At 44.6% G+C, this 20,188-nt stretch overlaps 1 protein-coding gene across 3 annotated transcripts in view; it reads left to right on the top strand.

Annotated features, from left to right (window-relative positions):
• LOC139477914 (vacuolar protein sorting-associated protein 45-like) overlaps positions 1-20,188 on the top strand; it is an 82,316-nt gene that overhangs the window by 53,094 nt on the left and 9,034 nt on the right. For 2 of the 3 annotated variants that reach the window (XM_071260361.1, XM_071260370.1), the window contains 3 exons: positions 4,736-4,894; positions 10,140-10,247; positions 19,692-19,813. In XM_071260361.1, coding sequence (XP_071116462.1) covers positions 4,736-4,894; positions 10,140-10,247; positions 19,692-19,813 — 389 coding nt within the window. Of the gene's footprint in view, positions 1-4,735; positions 4,895-10,139; positions 10,248-14,939; positions 15,130-19,691; positions 19,814-20,188 lie in introns of those variants that run through there. The other variant, XM_071260379.1, reaches the window with a different exon arrangement.

Below are 20,188 nucleotides of genomic sequence, written 5' to 3'. Positions count from 1 at the left end.
CCACACCACACAGGGGCATGGATCAGTGCACACTCAACGGTCATTCTCAGATCCCTTGGGAGTAAACAACCCAAGCTGCCTGTTAGGTGCTGGAAGGTTAACTACTACATTGCCATCTCATCCTACCAGGTACCCATTCACAGCTGGGTGAAGAGAGGCACATTTTGAACAAAGTCATTTGCCCATTGAGCCCCCACAGGCCACGAAACACTCTCAGGAACCAAGCGGCCGAAACATGGTCACCCATGCAAGGAATCTACGTGACTGACCTGTGCACTGTGCATATCTAAGAGATACTCATCAAGACTGAGTTGAAAAACTAGTGCCATAAATTAAACTATTTCTTGAGTTTTGTCCCTTGCTACATGTTTTTAGATATTGTGTATCCTGTCTTCAACGGGGACAAGTTTCCTGAGAAACTACATGAATGTTTGCATGCTTATCAGAGATACATATTTATAGTTAATATCATGTTTTACCTTACCTGACGCTACACAGTGCTTTAGCTTCCCTACCTCATACAAACAGACAGTACTGGAACGAAGAGACAGTTTAAACAGACTACAGTCCGTGCTTCGGCATCCACCAGTTATCCCCCTTGGCCCTTACTCCTCATATTCTTCTCTGTCTGTCCGATGGACAGATGTGTACGGAACAAGAGTTCTACTTACCTTGTGATATTGTAGTGCATTAAGGCACCTTTTTGCTATGGTTTTTGTAAACTATTGGTGAATCTCTCATTCATTTTGTGATTTATGACTTTCTAGTGACATAAATCCTATTATTTAGGAGTCTTATCTTGCCAGTTCCCGCCTGTCGCCGGATCGTCATTCGTCCAATACTTCGTCCCGCTTGCTTCTGGTCCCTGTCGCAGATCTCTTACTTCTGACGACTGCACTACTGCCTCCTCTAAGATCAAGTGCCGTCGGCAGCTATCGCCGTTGTCTCCCTATCGTTGTCAGGCGTCACCGGATCATCACCAGCCGGCGCAGGACCATCGCCTCGTTTAATCGAATCGTCGTCTGCTATTGTCTGGCCGTCACCAGCGATCGACGGGTTGCCAGCTTTCGCCGAATCTTCGCCAGCTGTCGCCAGGCCATCTCCAGAGATTGCTAGACAGTCGCCAGGGATCACCGGTTCGTCAGCTTTCACCAGACCATCGCCAGCTATCGCTAGCCAGTCTCCAGCGTTCGCCGGATCGACTGCTATCACCAGGCCGTCTTCAGCAGTCACCAGATATCGCCAGTGTTCACCGGGTCGCCAGTTGGGAGGGAGACATCATACCTACTGGAGGAATTGGCAGCTGCTCCAGGATCTGTTTGTTACTCGGATCCACCGTCATGGTTACCGCCTGCAGCTCCGTGCTGTTCCTCCTCTGACTACTACTCCCGTGGAACCTCCATATCGACCTCGCGATGTGCCGGATCTTCAGGCCAATATCGATCTCCTGATCGCCAAGAACGCAGTGGATCTCCTGGACACCGATTCCATCACTCCGGGATTTTATTCTCCAATCTTCCTGGTGCCCCAAAAGGGTTCATCCCACCTTTTCGAATGATCCACAATCTGGCGCTATTCAACCTCCATTATCTCGCGCCTCCGCCACATTTCCAGATGATCTCCATCCAGTCTCTGTGCCACCTCCTTAAACCTCATCAGTCTGGATCTCCAGGATGCCTACCTGCACGTTCCCATTCAGGTAACACATTGTCGTTTCCTCCGCTTCATCTTCCGGGGCCAGCACTTTCAGTGGAAATTGCTCCCATCGTGGCGTTTCTTCACTGCAGGGGGATTCGGTTCGGGGCCTACCTCGACGACTGCATCCTCGGTCATGGCGTCCATCAAACCTTGATTCTTCAGCGGGATTTCACCCTTCAACTCCCTCTTGCCATCTCACCTTCATAGGCGGTCTTTTTCTGACAGACCTCTCCTTGATACAAGTTCCTCTGGTTCGGTTCGCAGCAATCCAATCCGGGGTCAGGAGAGCCCTCTCTCAACCTCTGGATCTCCGCCAGTGGCAGAGTCTTCTCGGGCTGTTGACCTCTGCCAAGAGAATTATGTCCATTCCTGGAGTGGTGGCTAGTCCCATCAAACGTCTTGAGTGGTTCCTCTATGACAGGCTTCGAGGCCACTCACCATCTCTTCGTGGACGCGTCTCTCCAAGGATGGGGCGCCCACCTTCTCCAGGAAACCGCCTCCAGTCTTTGGACTCCTGCGGAATGTGCGTGGCACATCAACAATCTGGAGTTGGAGGCGGTCATTCAGGCAATTAGTCATTGGCGCCTGATCCTCCACAACAGTTATCTCATGGTTGCCTCAGACAACTCCACTGTGGTGTATTACATCAACAAGCAAGGATCGACTCGATCTGCTTCTCTCCTGGAGCAGACCTTTCGCCTGTTTCATCTGGCTGACAGTCTTCCTCTTCTGATACGAGCCCATCACATTCCAGGTTTTCGCAACGTCTTAGCCGACTCCCTGTCAAGACCTGATCGCCCGTCCCCCACAGAGTGGATGCTCCACCCGGAAACCTTCGGGTGCGATTGCCTGGGGACTCCCAACGTGGATCTCTTTGCAACGGTGTGCAACCACCAATTGCCGGAGAACGTGTCTCCGGTCCCGGACCCAGCTGCTTGGGAAGTAGACGGCCTTGCTCTGTCTTGGGTCGGCCGAAGCGCGTACGCTTTTCCGCCCCCAGGTCATTCAGAAGGCGACCCGGACCTATCCTTTGGGTCTGCTTTTGGTCGCGCCTTATTGGCCATCCCGGATTTGGTTTCCCAAGCTCCTTCAGCTCGCTGGAGAACCTGTGTTGCGTATCCCGGCATGGCCAAATCTGCTGCTCAATCCTCACACCAGACAACCTCATCCAGACCCCGACGGTTACAGTCTGCAGGTTTGGCGTGTCTCCAGAAGTCTGTGACCGCTAAAGGCTTTTCAGCGCCTGCTGCGGCAGCTGTTTCCAGAGCTCATTGTCCCTCCACTCGATCCCTATATGATGACAAGTGGCGGTCGTTCCAGACCTTCTGCTTGTCGAGGCGCATCGTTCCAGTGGAGGCCACCATTCCACAAGTGGCTGATTTTTTGGTTTTCCTTCGCCAATCCCGTCACTTGGCTGGTTCCATGATTGTGACCTATCTTGCTGCGCTTAATTCTGTCCTCAAGATCGCTAGAGATTCCAGGCTATCATCGGTCCCAGCTCTTTTTGCCATGATCCGAGGTTTTCGACTGGAGGACCAGACTAAGAAGTTCCTCCCTCCAGCTTGGGATTTCAATGTTGTTCTGCAGGATTTACGCCGGGCTCCGTATGAGCCACTTGCGTCTGCCTCGTTTGAAGATCTCACCTTGAAGACTTGCTTTCTCCTGGCCCTTGCAACAGCTGCCAGGGTAAGCGAGCTTCATGCCCTGGATGTGACCCGTATCAGATTCGACCAGCGTCCTCACGGTTTGGTTCACCTTGGCCTTTTTTGGGACTTTATCGCCAAAAACCAACTGCCCGGCCAAACGGATCGGCAATTTCACGTCCTGTCTCTTTCAGAGATCGTTGGCCCTTATGACGACCTGGAGCTCGCTCTCTGCCCAGTTTGGGCCCTTCGGCATTATCTTCAGGTGTCTCAGCAACATCGCAAGCAGCGCCAGCAGCTGTTCATCCCTCTTTCCAGCCGTAGTTCTGCAGAGATCTCTCGGAATACAGTCTCCCTCTGGCTTCGTTCTGCTATCCTGAGAGCTTATCGTTGTGCTGACTTACCACCACCTACAGCCTCCAATCCACATGAGTTCCGTGCCCTGTCTTCTTAGCTGGCCCTCCATGCTAACGTCTCCGTCCGATCCATCATGAAGGGTTGCTTCTGGTCATCTACTACTGTCTTCGCCAGCCATTATCTTCGCAATTTGGTGGAGGACGTCGCGGGTACACATAGCTTTGGTCCACTTGTCCTGGCCCAGCAGCTGACCAACCCCCACCGCCACTGACCGTGCCGGGGCCGACGAACATGGCTGTCTGCGGCCCCAATGGCACCGCCGACGCCTATCGACAAGGTAGGACCATCCCTTGTGCTGAGCTGGTCACGGAATACCTTACTTTTACCCTCTGTCAAGCATTGTTCTCTCTACCTTCAGACCACCATTCTGTTCTGAGAGGGCTTGACTGCATATTATCCCCTTGCCTGCCGTCCCGGGAGCCGCTGCTTGCTGTCGCCTGCTGAGCTTCCTGCCGGACAGTTTTGATTGTGCTTCTTCAGTGTGCCTGGCTCTTCTCACGGTAAGCCCGCCTTCCATCAGTCGAATAAAGTACTGTGTAGCGTCAGGTAAGGTTAAACATGAGCATTTCTGATTAAATGCAATGTTTTTATACTTACCTGACGCTACACCTATAGGCCCACCCGGACTTCGTCCTCCTCCTCCGCCTTACCGTTGGCGCCACTGTGTCCTCGAAGTCTGATGTCACCCAGTGAAGAATATGAGGAGTAGGGGCCAAGGGGGATAACTGGTGGATGCCGAGGCACAGACTGTAGTCTGTTTAAACTGTCTCTTCGTTCCAGTACTGTCTGTTTGTATGAGGTAGGGAAGCTAAAGCACTGTGTAGCATCAGGTAAGTATAGAAGCATTGCATTTAATCAGAAATGCTCATCTTTGTTATTGTTCACTACTATATGCACAAACAAAAGTCTAATGTGCCCTGGGGACAGTGATAATGCTGTTTTCTTGTTTCAATTAAAATATACATTTCTCCTTACAGAAGATCAAGAGCCTCATGTCCAGTGACAGTGTGCGCCCTCTGGATATGCTCCGTATGGTGATGCTGTATGCTTTACGATATGAGAATCACACAAACAACGATGTTTCGGGATTGGTCGACACACTTCGCAAAAAAGGCCTGAGCGAGGACTACAGATCTGTAAGTGTAGTCACCTTCACAGGTCACCTGGCACTCACCAACACTTGTCAGTGGTCCAAAAGAACAGCACAAATGAAAAATCTACTGGTCCTGTTAGATCTCTACTAGACACAATGGCACTTAGCGTTTAAACATTTTGCCATATTCAAGTTTGATAGAAACTCTCATAAATGAAGTGAAGCTAGATCAGTGAAATATTTACATGTCTTCTTTGGGCAGGTTCAGGTTTTGAAGCTTGACAGTTTTTCATAAAGACAGAGCTCCAGATAAGCTGCGTATCTGCGTGAAATACGCATCAGAAATGCAGAAATACGCAGTAAAATATAATCCAAGCGTATCAAATACGCAACGAACATTACAGATACGCTACAAAAATAAAACTTGTGCGTATCATCAAAGTATTGTGAAGTAACCCTGCGTATTTGATTAGCAAATGAGCAACTTATATTGAAATTATAAGTTGGCATTCCGTCAACCTTGCCAAACTCATCATGATCATTTGCCATAACACTTTCTTGTGGAAGTATGGTGGTATTTTTGAGTCCTATAAAGCTCTCGAACCCACACGACACCGGTTTGCAGGGACTAGATGAATAGTGTTTTTAAATATTTAACTTAAATACCCACATGTGTAAAAACTAGTGGGTAACAGAAATTTGAATACGCACCTAGAATTACTGATACCCAATGATTTTAAAATGCATGGGTAAAATACCCACAACACCAAAAGCTTATCTGGAGCTCTGATAAAGATAAATGAAGATAGCCTGCAAAACTGTCATCCTTAAGTGACCAGAACTTATTACTGAACTACTATGAGATTGGCTTGTTATGAGTTGTGAGAGTTCAGCAATAAGCAGTGATGGGGCTGTACCAGCTTGACATGAAATACTTACAGCTTTATTATCCCCCGCCAGGAAGTGGAAGAGGGATATAGGAATGGGTGCCGTCCATCCTTTCGTCCTTCTATCTGTCCATCCGTCCGTGCATCACATTTCGTTTCCGGAGCAGAACCTAAAAAACCATGAGAGATATTTTAACCAAACTTGGCACATAGATAGGTCTAGTGGTGAACTGGTGCCTTTTGATAGTTTGGGATTTTTAAACAAAAATATTTTTCGAGTTTCCATTGCAACAACTTTAACTTCGATTGAAAATGGTAGTAGGGCTCATATCTGGAGCAGATGTTGAAAAACGTACAATATTTCTTCACCAAACTTGACACATAAATAGGTGTAGTGGAAAACTGGTGCCTTTTGATACTTTGGGATTTTTGAAAAAAAGGGTCAAATCAAGGAAAGGCCTAAACTTGAAGGTTTTGCTGAACACAAAATTGTAGTAAACAAAAAAGCATTGAATGAGATGATTAGATTGCAGAATGAAAGACTGTTCACCTGGACACACACTGTAGAGAACAGTCATGGCGATGGACTCAAGGTGGCTCACTTGATTGTTCAATCGCTCAGTGCTCATTTTGAAGATGTGAAGAAGGATAAGTTTGTTGGTGTGCTTCATGTTTTGTGTTTCATAGAAACTCACATCAATGATTACAGTGAAAGAGACCTGCCAGGATATCAAGTCTATCCAGGAGACACAACACATGGTATTGCTGTGTATGTTTCAACAAGTTTCAAGAACAGTGTACAGCTATGTGATGTAATGTCATCTCGCATTATTGAATACATTTCCTTTCCTGTTGGCAAGTGCTGCATTGCTTGTGTGTATGTTCCTACAAAAGTGTCATGGACACGGTTGTCACATTCACTGACTAACTTCATGCTGAAACTTTAGAATCTCTTCCAGCAGCATGAATGTGAACATGTCCTAGTTGGTGGGGATTTCAACTGTGATCTGAGTGAAAAACTGAAACTTGAGGATTTCTTTAATGTGCGGAAAATGACTCAACTCATTCACTCAGTCTACTACTCAGATAATCAGATGATTGGTGCTGCACTTGTCAGTACACCTCATGGTGACCCCTGCTCTCAATGTTCTCTAAGTAAAGTAAGAACTCCCCTACTTCTCTGATTATTGTTTAAGTAATAACACAACTCAAATACAACACTGAACTGCATCTTAAACCTACTCAACTGTATAAACACTGCCTCCTATCCTGTATATATTCTCTGTACTTCACTTGCTTGATAACGGTGTTAAAACCTACACCAAACTTCGTTCCTAATTATAATAGAGAAGTTGTTATATCTCATGTGTCTCATTCTTACTCATTACAAACACATTACATATTCTATCATAAACTGCAGATGGCAAAACAACGCCAGTAATAACCTTTTTAGTGCTGCAATTTTCTATTTATGAAAAGGTACAGTGAACATAGTTCACAGGAGCAAATGCATTGCACACAGCCGGACATGTCATATTGGCGGGGATATGAGTATTTCATGCTTGTTGTTTCTGAAACGTTTGGTAGACACAAATGTTTTGATTTCTGTGGAAGTTTGACACTATTATAAAGTTGAGCTTTGTGAATGGAATTCAAATTGAATGTTTATCATTTGTTTCAGTGAGTGAGTGAGTGAGTTTGGTTTTACACCGCTTTTGGCAATATTCCAGCAATATCACGGCCAGGGACATCAGAAATGGGCTTCACACATTGTACCCATACGTCAGGAATCGAACCCGGGTCTTCGGCGTGACGAATGAACGCTTTAACCACTAGGCTAACCGACAGCCCCTCATTTGTTTAACAATTGGTAACAATAAAGTGAATAAAAACAACTAGGAATATGTGGCTCTGAGTTGAAAGTTTTTGATGGAAATTTGTTGCCACAGCCTTATACAATATTACGTGTCATGTTCATTGGGTCAGATAATGAAACACTTTGTAAATGTAGTTACTTGTGTCATGTTTTTCAAATAAATCCTCAATATCTATAAAGAATCTTTTGTAATTTTAATGCTACTACAAAACAAATGATAATATGATTTTTGAGAGATATATCCAGGCAAGATCTGAATTTGATGAGATTATTGATATTCTAAACCAGTGTTCGAAGTAGACGTCAGTCCGCAAGTCCGAGATTTGTTCTTGGGATGATAGTTTTAAATTTCAGCAGGGCCTTTATGCCCTGCAGTTTATTTTAAGCTGTGAACATGGTAAATGAATCATAACGCTGGGATTGCTTAGTGAAAACGGATCCAGCTGCAAAGTATTTAAACCCTTTCTGCTGTTAACTCTTTCAACCCCGCAGGCAGGTGTACCAGCCGGACCATAGCCACATCAAAATGATATATAGTTTCATTAAATCTATCACTTTTCTCAAAGTCAGAAAATACATATTTGATTTCAATTTATCATTTTTTATTAAAAGATTAAAACTTATAAACTATTTCCTGCAATGTTATTGAAAAAAAATAATCTGGGACACATGTTTCGACAACATGTCCCATTGATTGGCTGCCTCAGGTCATGAGCTTGATTTTGACCAATCACGATCCTTATATTAGATTACGAAAAAAGCGGAATTAGAAACTAATTTCTATTCAATAAAATGTTTCAACAACGTATGTTCTCCTGGAGAGGTTACTGTAATATTATTGATGTTAAGAGCTTTCTCGTGATACCAAACATCGAACAAACCTTCGCATGTGTTATTTATACAAAGCTTAAAAAATGTAGGCTTCATCTCTCACCACAGCGTCTCTGGGAGCTTAGTGTGATAGCAGTAAAGCTTCTGCCTGACTGGTTGTGCTTTGTAATTTATATTGCAAGAGTATGTCTCCCTTATTAAGCGAAAATGTTTGGGCCTACAGTTTTTGAAAAGTTTACTCTGCTAAGTTTCCAACACTGTTTTGAACTATTGACTTCATATAACCAGGTGAGTAACAGTGCGTTGACACTAATTTGTCGGTCCGTCGGTCCGTCCGTAATCATTTCCTTTTCCAGGGGAGAACTCGAAATCAATTCAGTGCATTTTGATTGAAAACTTGGCATATCTATCAGTCACATACTGAAGTTGTGCCTTTTGCTATTAAGGAATTTTAGAAATTTTTATTTTTTAAGTTTCAATGGCAACAAGTTGGACTTAGGTTCTATAAGGGTGGTGATCATTTCCGGAGCGTAACTCCAAAACTGTGAAATACTTTCTTACAAAACTTTACATGTCTACCAGGCACATACTGAACTGGTGCCTTTTGCTATTTAGAATTTTTTATTTTTTTTATTTGTTACGTTTCCATGGCAACAAGTTGGACTTAGGTTCTATAGGGTAGAGTTTGTTTCCAGAGCATAACTCAAAAACCCATTCAAAACTTTCTAACAAAACTTTGCATGTCTATCAGACTCATCCTGAAGTTGTGCCTTTGGCTATTAAAGAATTTTAGAAATTTTTATTTTTTACGTTTCCATGGCAACAAGTTGGACTTAGGTTCCATAAGGGTAGTGTTCGTTTCCGGAGCATAACTCAAAAACCTTTAAAATACTTTCTTACAAAACTTTGCATGTCTACCAGGCACATACTGAACTGGTGCCTTTGGCTATTTAGGAATTTTATTTCTTTTTATTTTCTACGTTTCCATGGCAACCAGTTGGACTTAGGTTCTATAGGGAGGTGTTTGTTTCCAGAGCGAAACTCAAAAACTGTTAAATACTTTCTTACAAAACTTTGCATGTCTACCAGGCACAGACTGAACTGGTGCCTTTTGCTATTTAGGAATTATTTTTATTTTTATTTTTTACATTTCCATGGCAACAAGTTGGATTTAAGTTTTAATATAGGGTGGGTTTACTTATGGAATATAACAAATAATCTGTTAAATATTTCCTTGCCAAACATTGCATAACTATATATAAAGTACATACTGAACTGGTGCCATTTGATATTAAGGAGTTTTAGAAATGTTTATTTTAGAATTTCCATTACAGCCATTTTGACATGGTCTCAGAGAAATGTTGGGTCAGTTACCTGGTTTTGGACCATAACGTGTTAAAATAGGTGGCGGATATAGATGACTTCGTTGACTATACGCTTGTTTAGTTATTGTTACTTGTAATTTGTCATTTGTTTGCATAAAAAAAACCCACAGAAACACACTTGTTTTACTTTCCATTTCATATGGATGCGACCATGGTGGATCTTTTGTTGGTAAACAATGTATGCTTCTTAAAGAACATTCAACTCTTGACTCATTGCATACAGAATTGCACATTTACCTGTGGTTACTTTACAGACAGCTGCCGGGGGGATATGTCATCTTTCTGATGACTCTTGTTATAATCTTCCAGATGGTTCAAGCCATGCTCGAGTATGGAGGGAAGAAAGCCCGTGGAAGTGACCTGTTTGGAGTGCAGGATCCTGTCGCAATCACAAAAAGATTTTTTAAAGGATTGAAGGTAACAAACATATTGGTGAAACTATATACCCCGAACAGGTACTTTCCCATCAGCCTAGTATGGGTATCTTCCAATCATTGATGTATATATCTAGGTAGATTCAGAATTGCTCCTTGGAAACTGCCATGCAAGGTGTCTGATCTTTAAGCAGCTCAGTTTTAATTGGGAGGCTTGAAAGGCCGTGATTCGAACATGAAGAAGACAACATAGGTTTCTGATTAGTCTCCGACTGGCAACTTCTCTCCTCAGAAGTTTTTATTGAAATTTTCAGACAAGACTGTGATAGCTATCAGAGCCAGGAAGAGTCATAGGTCAAGCGTTGCAGTGGTAAACTTGTAAATGTGAATTTGAGGTGAAAAGCCCTTTTGCCCTTTTGCATCAGTATTGTCAGTAAGAATGTGAAGGGAAACCATTGGAAATAACTCTGCAACAAATCCTCTCCTTCTTCATAAACCAAAACACACATTGAATGGTCATTTGAAGACAAACTGATAATAAAGTAAGTAACTAACACAAGGGCTGGCCAGCAGGGGACACATGGTAAAGCAAACATGGTGCAGAAATGATTGGGGATGATATTTGGGGGTTGAAGGAAGTACCAACATTGAAACTTGAAAGATAACATAATACAAATAACAAATGTATGTCACACAACTGTCTCCAACCAAGGTGACATAGAATAAAGTGTCCCCCACAGGGAACACTTGTTTGGCTGAATTGAGGGTCAAGGTTGTTAATGCCAGGGTTAATTATAGTTGTTGGAGGCAGGGGACTTTTTATCCCCTGGCCAACAAAGTTGGCGAGGGATATAGAAACGGGCTCTGTCAGTCCGTCCGTCCGCCTGTCCGTCCGTCCGTAATCATTTCCTTTTCCGGGGCAGAACTCAAAAACAATTCAGTGTATTTGATTGAAACTTGGCATATCTATCAGTCACATACTGAAGTTGTGCCTTTGGTTATTAAAGAATTTTAGAAATTTTTATTTTTAATGTTTCCATGGCAACAAGTTGGACTTAGGTTCTATAAGGGTGGTGTTTGTTTCCAGAGCGAAACTCAAAAACTGTTAAATACTTTCTTACAAAACTTTGCATGTCTACCAGGCACAGACTGAACTGGTGCCTTTTGCTATTTAGGAATTATTTTTATTTTTATTTTTTACATTTCCATGGCAACAAGTTGGATTTAAGTTTTAATATAGGGTGGGTTTACTTATGGAGTATAACAAATAATCTGTTAAATATTTCCTTGCCAAACATTGCATAACTATATATAAAGTACATACTGAACTGGTGCCATTTGATATTAAGGAGTTTTAGAAATGTTTATTTTAGAATTTCCATTGCAGCCATTTTGACATGGTCTAAGAGAAATGTTGGGTCAGTTACCTGGTTTTGGACCATAACGTGTTAAAATAGGTGGCGGATATAGATGACTTCGTTGACTATACGCTTGTTTAGTTATTGTTTCTTGTAATTTGTCATTTGTTTGCATAAAAACCCCACAGAAACACACGTTTTACTTTCCATTTCATATGGATGCAACCATGGTGGATCTTTTGTTGGTAAACAATGTATGCTTCTTAAAGAACATTCAACTCTTGACTCAGCACATACAGAAATGCACATTTACCTGTGGTTACTTTACAGACAGCTGCCGGGGGGATATGTCATCTTTCTGATGACTCTTGTTTTATTTTTCCATGGCAACAAGCTGAACTTTTAGAAATTTATGAATTCTTCTTTTAAATGCAAAAAAACCCAACTTGATACCCATTTAACCTGTTTAAGGAATCTTATAAGTCATAATAAAGATTTTTTATGTATGCCTACATTTTGTGTTTGTCATCATTTGGAGGTATCTCCCATAGTAGGGGAAACTGTGCATGCCGTCTACCAAGTATGTGCCTCAATAATGGTTGAGTGTAACTTTTGTTTAATGACTTCATTATCAAATCCATCATCTCTACTTCAGAATTGATTATGACAGAGATGAGTGTGCGATAAGATGGCATACTTCTCTATGAAACTTTTTACAGTTTTCAGCACATGTTGATATGAAGACTTTTGTGCTGTAGAGTTTTAACATTCACATTTATAATATTGTCTTGTTTGTTTTCTCACTTTATCATATCACATGGTATGACCATATTGTTAAAAAGCCACAACATAAAATGTGTGTGGCACTTGTGGCAGCATACTTCCTCGCAGTGAGTGCCGGTAACATGACTTGTAATGTTTTTTCTTTCTCTAATGAATTCAGTCGTAAATGTTGTAACTGGTTTTGTCAGTTTGTACTTGGCCAAACTCTTCTTTTTTTTACAATTTCCATGACAACAAGTTCCACCTCCATTAAAAAAAGGTTAGGGTTTGTTTCGATTTAATTATGTCATAAATTCTTCAACAGGGCCAGGGGCAGGGGATATAGCCACGTTAGTGGCAAACACTTGATTGTGTTTAGGTTGTACTGAATTGAGCATGTGTTTTTCAAAAACAGATGTGAAGTCATTTTCCAGTAACTGAAAGTGTGTATAACTCTCCCCTAAGTGCTACAGGTCAGAAACCACTTGTGATGCAAAACATTTGCAAACTGGAGGCATGTTGTTTTAAGTTACACTGCATATTGTATATTTTTACAAGCTATTAGTTAGGTGGCTAGGACTTTGTTTGAGGAGGCTAACTGTAACATTTTTTTCTCTGACCGCAAGTAATGTCAGTACAGTGGCATTGCATTAAGGTCCTCATTATGTTATCTGGAGGCCAAGTACCGGTACTTTAGTCAGGTAGGAGGCATGTATTTCACCAAATTGAAGGTAATGGTATCACAATGGAAATGCATAGGGGCATATAATATCGTTGTTATGGGGCTTTTCAGAAATATCAGTGAAGGGGCTGTTTATGTTTTTGCAAGTACTTACAGACACTTTTCTGGTACAATAAAGATGAATGTGCCTCAGATGCTTCAGGTTAATAAGAAAGTCCTGGAATACCAAATGAACCTCCATTTCCATTCAAATCTATCTTATTATTTTTTTGGTCATATGACCCATAAAATATCAATCTTAAAGTTATGGGCTATATATAATTGACCGTTAACAAATCTTCATTTACTGCTCTTATGTTTTTCTGGTTTCTGTTTTTCGAAATTTTGGGTCACATTGTTATACATGGAAATGACATTAGAGCGAGCTTTTTTGTGTCATTGGGACATTTCATGTGATTGGGATCAACTTCAATTAAAAATGTGGGTGAAAGGGCTCATTTCCTATGTTTGTCTCACCTTGACAGAAGGTATATAATGCTGGGGGGAAATAGTCCATGCCTCGTCTGTCTGTCCATTCCTCCTTCTGTCCGCCCATCCGTAATCAAGTCTTTACTGGAGCTTAAAACTCTAAAACCCGTTCAATAATTTTCAAAAGAAATTGGAAGATATATCAAACAGTGGTGCCTTTTGCTATCTAAGGAGTTTTGGCATTTTTGTTTTTCATTTTCAGCGCATAACTTGAAAACTGTTCATATCATTCAACAAAACTTGGCAGACATATCAAACGGATCCTGAATTGGTGCCTTTTGATATTTGCAGATTTTTGCATTTTAAATTTTCTTGGTATCCATGGAATCAATTTGGACTCGCAAAAGGGGCACAGATTTTGTTTCCGGAGCAAAACTAAAAAAACGTTCAATATCTCTCAAAAATACTTGGCAGATATATGATAAAGATCTTGAAGTGGTGCCTTTTGCTATTTAAGTATATGGGGCATTTTTACTTCTCTCCGTTTCCATGAAAACAATTGAACTTGGTTTCGAGATGGAGTGGATGTCGATTTTTTCAGAGCAGAGCACATGAAATATTCTTTAACAAAACATATGCCAGGTTTATCAATCATGTCCTGGAGTGGTGCCTTTATTAGGAAATATTTCTTCTTCTGTTGACTCTTGTTATGCTCAGTTATCGAGCTGTGTAAATGATAAGGATTTGCCATCATCATCCGCAATCAACTTTGACCATTGTTGATGATGTTGATATCTTAAAATGTCACCAAATATGGTGATACTATTTGTGGATATTTTTTACTTATCCTGCATTAATCCTTAATGCATATTACTGCTTGTTCTTGACAGAGAAAAGAGCTGTGTGAAGGTCTTTGCTTGAAGAAGTTGCTTCAACTAGCTGAGAGGCCAGCCCATCACGCAGCTCCCACGTGACCAAAGGAAGTGACGTCACGGATCATCACATTACTCTTGTCACTTGATGAGAGAAGACCTGTTCTCCTTGTAACATAAAACTGATTCAAACCCTACACGTGTTTGCTATCTGAGTAAATGTTTTTTTGTCTTTGTGTTGTGCATATGGTTTTTATTTTGTACATTTTATGTTTGATAAACATGTGCATAACTTTATTAGACACTTACTGGCGTTTTCTCAAAAGAAAACCTAAGGCCATGTGTCTTGTTGCTCCAAGTAGCCATCTTGAATATTTTGCTTAGCCAGCCGTTTGTGGACTGGTTTGCGTTCTATATTCTTTTGCTTGGTCCCCCCCGATTGGTGTATCATCGCATGTATTGTTTGGTTTGATTGTATGTTGTCTTACTTTTGTCGTAATATTTGTTTCACAACCCCACATAGTTGGATAAACAAATTATAGCATACATAATCGGGCGGGGACGCATTCTGATTTTACACTGCTTTGTTGCAGATATCATGCCTCCTGCTTAAAGTGCCGGCGCAATATGTCGGCGTGGGATCCCCAACCCCTGTGCCCTAATTGTACATCAATGCCACCAAGATCACAGATGTAAAGACTGTTTACTGCATCAGCGCCCCCGCCTATGGTACAGACGCTCGGTCTTCCACAGGCACACCCGCCTACGGCACAGATGCCTATTATAGACGCCTCCCTCCTCCAGTACCTGCAGTACTTACCGGGGAGGCAGCCGGCGACGCCAGCGCCTTTACAGACGCCTCTACAAGCGCCTCTCATAGCACCTCGGCAGACGCCTACTCTAGCGACCTTTCAGATGGCGCCTATCTGCATGACGTCCTTACAGACACCCGCGCCCTTGCCTAGTACGTCCTCGCGGAGTGACAGCAGATCCTCTAGGCAGGGTCAGACATCTAGGAGCCGCTCCCCGATTAGCAGGCGCTCCAGTGGCTACCGATCCGACTCCTCAGAGGGCGCCTTCATCCCTTGTTATGATGACACCCCTATGGATGGTGGATCCCACCTGGGTTTTGACCAGGTCACTGACTGGTTGGCTGACGGTAGAGACGAGATGACTTCCCAGTTCACTCTCTCCAAGTTGCGGACCACGCTCACTCCTTGGATGAGGACAACAAACTCGCCTACATAGAGACCGAGATTCGCCACACGCCCAAACCCCTCTCTCTGATGGCGTCGTCCTCCAGGGCCATACTGCAGGACTTAGCGGAGGACAACCCCCATAGGATTGACCATCTAACTACCGTCGTATCCTATCTCCAACAACAGGTGGAACAGATGTGCTCCCACATGCACGCTGCTCTGATCGAGCTCACTACCACCAGACGCCTTGGGTACCTTGCTCTGTCCAACTGGCACCCAGAGTTCAAGTGAGACCTTTTGCGCCAACCCTGGTCCGGCTCTGACCTCTTTAATGGACAAATATCCCAGACACACGCCGGGTCTCAGCCTTCGCCTGTGATGAGACGGCTCTCCAGGCCCTGGCCAGGGTGTCTCGGCCAGACTTTGCTAGGGCGTCCCATGCTGGCTCCTACCAACCACGCAACTCCCTCCAATCCCGGGGGTGGGGCTCAACCTCAACCTCTCGAGGCAGAGGCAAGGGGAAAGGAAAGGACCTCAGAGCCGCAGGGACCTCCAGTGAACCCCCGGATAGGCACGACTGGGACCTCCCACCCCCAGTCGTCCAAGTTGTCGACACCCCAGTAGGTGGGAGACTGGCTCACTTCTGGCAGAATTGGGAGATCCTGGGGGACCCATATGTCACCAATATCATCCAACACTGGTACAAGCTGATGCTTGTAGACGACCCGCCACTGACGTCGTCACCCATAATGGACACATACCCCCCAACTCAACAGCAGCTTCTGAGCCAGAACATCACGGTGCTGCTATACAAGAAAGCCATAGAGGTTGTACATGCCCCAGCCATAACACCAGGCGTCTATTCACCTGTCTTCCTGGGCACCAAGAAGGACTCGCACAAGCACAGGATGATACACAACCTCGCCGCCTTCAACAAATGCTACCTGGCATGTCCACCGTACTTCCGGATGACCACGCATGCCCACAGATCCAGGGGCAGGAGGCGCTCATCAGCCTGGACATCGAGGACGCCTACCTACACGTGCCTATACATCCCGACGACCGGAAATTTCTCTGCTTCATCTTCATGGGAGTCCATTACCAATGGGCAGTCCTCCTGTTTGGAATTTCTTCGGCCCTGTGACTATTCACACGGCTTACCAAGCCGATAGCCTCGTACCTCCATTGCCGGGACATCCAGTTCGAGGCGTACATAGACGACTGCCTACTGGACCATCGGGACCCTGTCACTCTACTCCGCCACAGTGACTTCACCCTGTGACTCCTATACCAGTTGGGGTGGAAGATCAACTTCAGGAAGTCAGAGTTGAAACCCTCCAAGTGCCTTCAGTTCATCGGGGGCCTCTTCCGGACGGACCTCGATCTCATCTCTGTACCCAGAGACCGGTGGGAGTGCATGCAGGCGCACCTGATTCCAGCTCTTCACCTACCATGCACTCTGCGCCAATGGCAAGTCCTCCTGGGCCTCCTAACCTCGGCACAGGACTTGACCTACAGAGGAAGGCTCCAATTGCGCCCAGTTCAGATGTTCCTGGCGCCCTACATCAGACGCCAGGTCCCCACTCTATCCATCGTCCTCCCGGATCATCTCAAGCAGCATCTCCGGTTGTGGACGGTGGAATCAAATGTCTTAGGCGGCATCTCATTGACAGGGCTTACGACCTCTCTACGCCTATTCGTAGACGCATCCTTACAGGGATGGGGCACATACTTTGAGGGACAGGTCGCCTCAGGGCTGTGGTCAACCGATCAGCGCCTATGGCACATCAACAACATCAACTGGAAGTGCTTATCCTGGCCATCACTCACTGGAAGCAGGCGCTCAGACACGCCCGGCTCTCCATCTCGACAGACAACATCACTGTCGTTTGGTGTCACCAGAACAAGGGAACGACTCATTCGACCTCGCTCCTTCAACAGATGTTCCGATTAGTTCACCTAGTGGATCAGCTGAGGATCCAGTTCCAGGTCAACCACGTCCCTGGCTGCTGAAACATCCTAGCGGATGCCCTGTCTCGGCCAGACAAGGTGGCTCCCACAGAGTGGAAACTTCACCCAGACGCCTTCGCTATTGCTTGTCAAGACCACGGTCTTCCCAACATAGACCTATTCGCCACCAGAACTACCAGATCCTGACCTACATATCTCCGGTGCCGGATCTACTGGCTTGGGCAGTCGACGCCTTCAGCGTCCCCTGGGAGGGACTAAAAGCGTACGCTTTACCGCCACCTGTACTCCTTCCCAAAGTCGTCCAGAAGATCAGATCGACACGGAACCTCGATCTGACTTTGGTCGCGCCCTGGTGGCCAGCGAGGGCTTGGTTCGTTGACCTCAGAGAGCTATCCGACAGCAACCCCCTGCCATCCCAGATTGGCCAAACCTGCTGATCCACCCTCACAGCAGACAGCCACACCCAGGACCAGACAGGTTACGTCTTCATGTGTGGTCCATTTACAGATAGCTTTGAGCGCCAAGGGCTACTCGGCCAGAGCGGCTAAGGCCATCACGATGGCACATCGCCCAACCACCAGAAGCCTTTATGAAGACAAATGACAATCCTTCTAGAGCTTTTGCAGGAGTAAGCACCTAGACCCCACATCTGCATCGCCTCAATTCCTGGCCAAGTTTATGCTCCATCTGCAACACAAGCGTAAGCTCAAGGGCAGTACCGCATGACCGACCTGGTGGCGCTCAACTCCGTCCTGGCAGTCCTGAAAGATAGACGCATGACGAAAATCCCGGAACTCCAGGCACTGCTCCGCTCCTTCAGACTGGAAGACCAAAAGGCGAAGTTCCGTCCCCGACCTGGACTTGAATGTCATTCTCACCTCGCTGAGAAACGCGCCTTTCGAGCCACTCGAAACGTCGTCATTCTACAACCTGACCAAAAAGACGATCTTCCTACTCACGCTCGCTACAGCAACCCGGGTCAGCGAGTTACACGCCCTAGACGTCACACGGGTCGCTTTGAGCAGGGAGCACACGGAGCCGTGCATCTGGGCCTGTGTTGGGACTTCATCACAAAGAATCAGCTCCCAGGCCAGCCTGACAGATCGTTCCTCATCCCCCCTCTGTCATCGATTGTGGGCGCGAAAGACGAACGAGAGCTCCGTCTATGTCCGGTTAGAGCGCTTCATTGCTACATCCGACGATCCTAGGAACGCCATAGACAACGAAGCCTCTTTGTACCGGTATCTGCGATCTCGCGAGCAGAGGTCAGCCGCAACACGATCGCCTTCTGGCTACGAGCCATCCTCCTCCAGACCTACGAGGCCGCGGGACTGGACCCTCCAGGCTCCAACAATCCGCATGAGATCCGGGCGGTCGCTTCTACCATGGGGCTTCACAGCAACTGCTCTCTACGCGCCATCATGGAGGGATGTTTCTGGTGTTCCAACAAGGTCTTCGCCAGTCACTACCTTTGGTCCGTTAGTAGTGGCCCAACAGGTCCCCACTACTACACGCCATTGACCACGTCTCCACCTCCAGTTCCGTCCGATAAAGATGCAGTAAGGAGTAATGCAGGGTAAGTAAAAAATCTAGGAAAATCCTAGATATTTTTTATATTTGTATACTTATCCTGCATTACTGTGTCTAAATGGACCTGCCCATCGCAGATCTACCTCCCCACGATGCCTTCCGATGTTTCGGACTACAGAGTAATGTGATGATCCGTGACGTCACTTCCTTTGGTCACGTGAGAGCTGCATGATGGGTTGGCCTCTCAGCTAGTTGGAGCAACTTCTTCAAGCAAAGACCTTCACACAGCTCTTTTCTCTGTCAAGAACAAGCAGTAATATGCATTAAGGATTAATGCAGGATAAGTATACAAATATAAAAAATATCTAGGATTTTACTAGGTTTGTTACCATACTAAGAATGAAATGACATTGACATGTACTGTCCGCTCACATCAAACAGACCTACACTATAGAACCAACACCCACATTTTATATACTTTATGGCTAAAAGTTTTCATTATTTTAATCTCTTAGTTAATTGCAGCGAATTGAAGTTAATTTTATTCTATTTTACATATTATGGTTTTGAGCCCTGTGTTGAATAGTGTTGCCTATGGTGGTCATCCCATCTGTAGTAATCATGGAGATTTCCTTACCTTTCCAGGGGGTTGAGAATGTATACACTCAGCACAAGCCTCTTGTCTACTCAATCGTAGATCAGCTGATCAAGGGCAAGCTGAAGGAGTCCAGCTATCCCTACCTCGGCCCCAGCCAGCTCAAGGACAGGTAACAGTACTAACACTGCTTTACTTCATCATGTGACCTAAAGCAGCCATGGTACATTAGGATGCATTATGCCCCAGAAAGTAAAGGTCATGTTTTTATCTCATTTCTGTATTTCTGTACACTTTCACAGACCAATTATATCATACAATGGGGTCCTTGATTTACATGCAACCCCTATTTATCAAATGTTGAGTAGAATCTAACAATCCGCTCACTCGGAATGTACCTGGTGAGAAACTCTGCCTACTATTTTCACACTTTTACCATATCCTCAAGTTATCTCTAAATACATCCTGCAGAAAGAATTTGTCATTATGCTATGCTAAGTTGGTCCTGGAGTTTCTTTGAGATTTCTGCTTTAATGAAGCTCTTAAA

The sequence above is a fragment of the Haliotis cracherodii genome, unplaced genomic scaffold, assembly GCF_022045235.1.
Source record: "Haliotis cracherodii isolate W230 unplaced genomic scaffold, xgHalCrac1.p SCAF_1, whole genome shotgun sequence".
NCBI classification, from domain to species: domain Eukaryota; kingdom Metazoa; phylum Mollusca; class Gastropoda; order Lepetellida; family Haliotidae; genus Haliotis; species Haliotis cracherodii.
The sequence above is the reverse complement of the archived record's forward strand: the minus strand, read 5'-3'. Positions and strand labels throughout refer to the sequence as shown.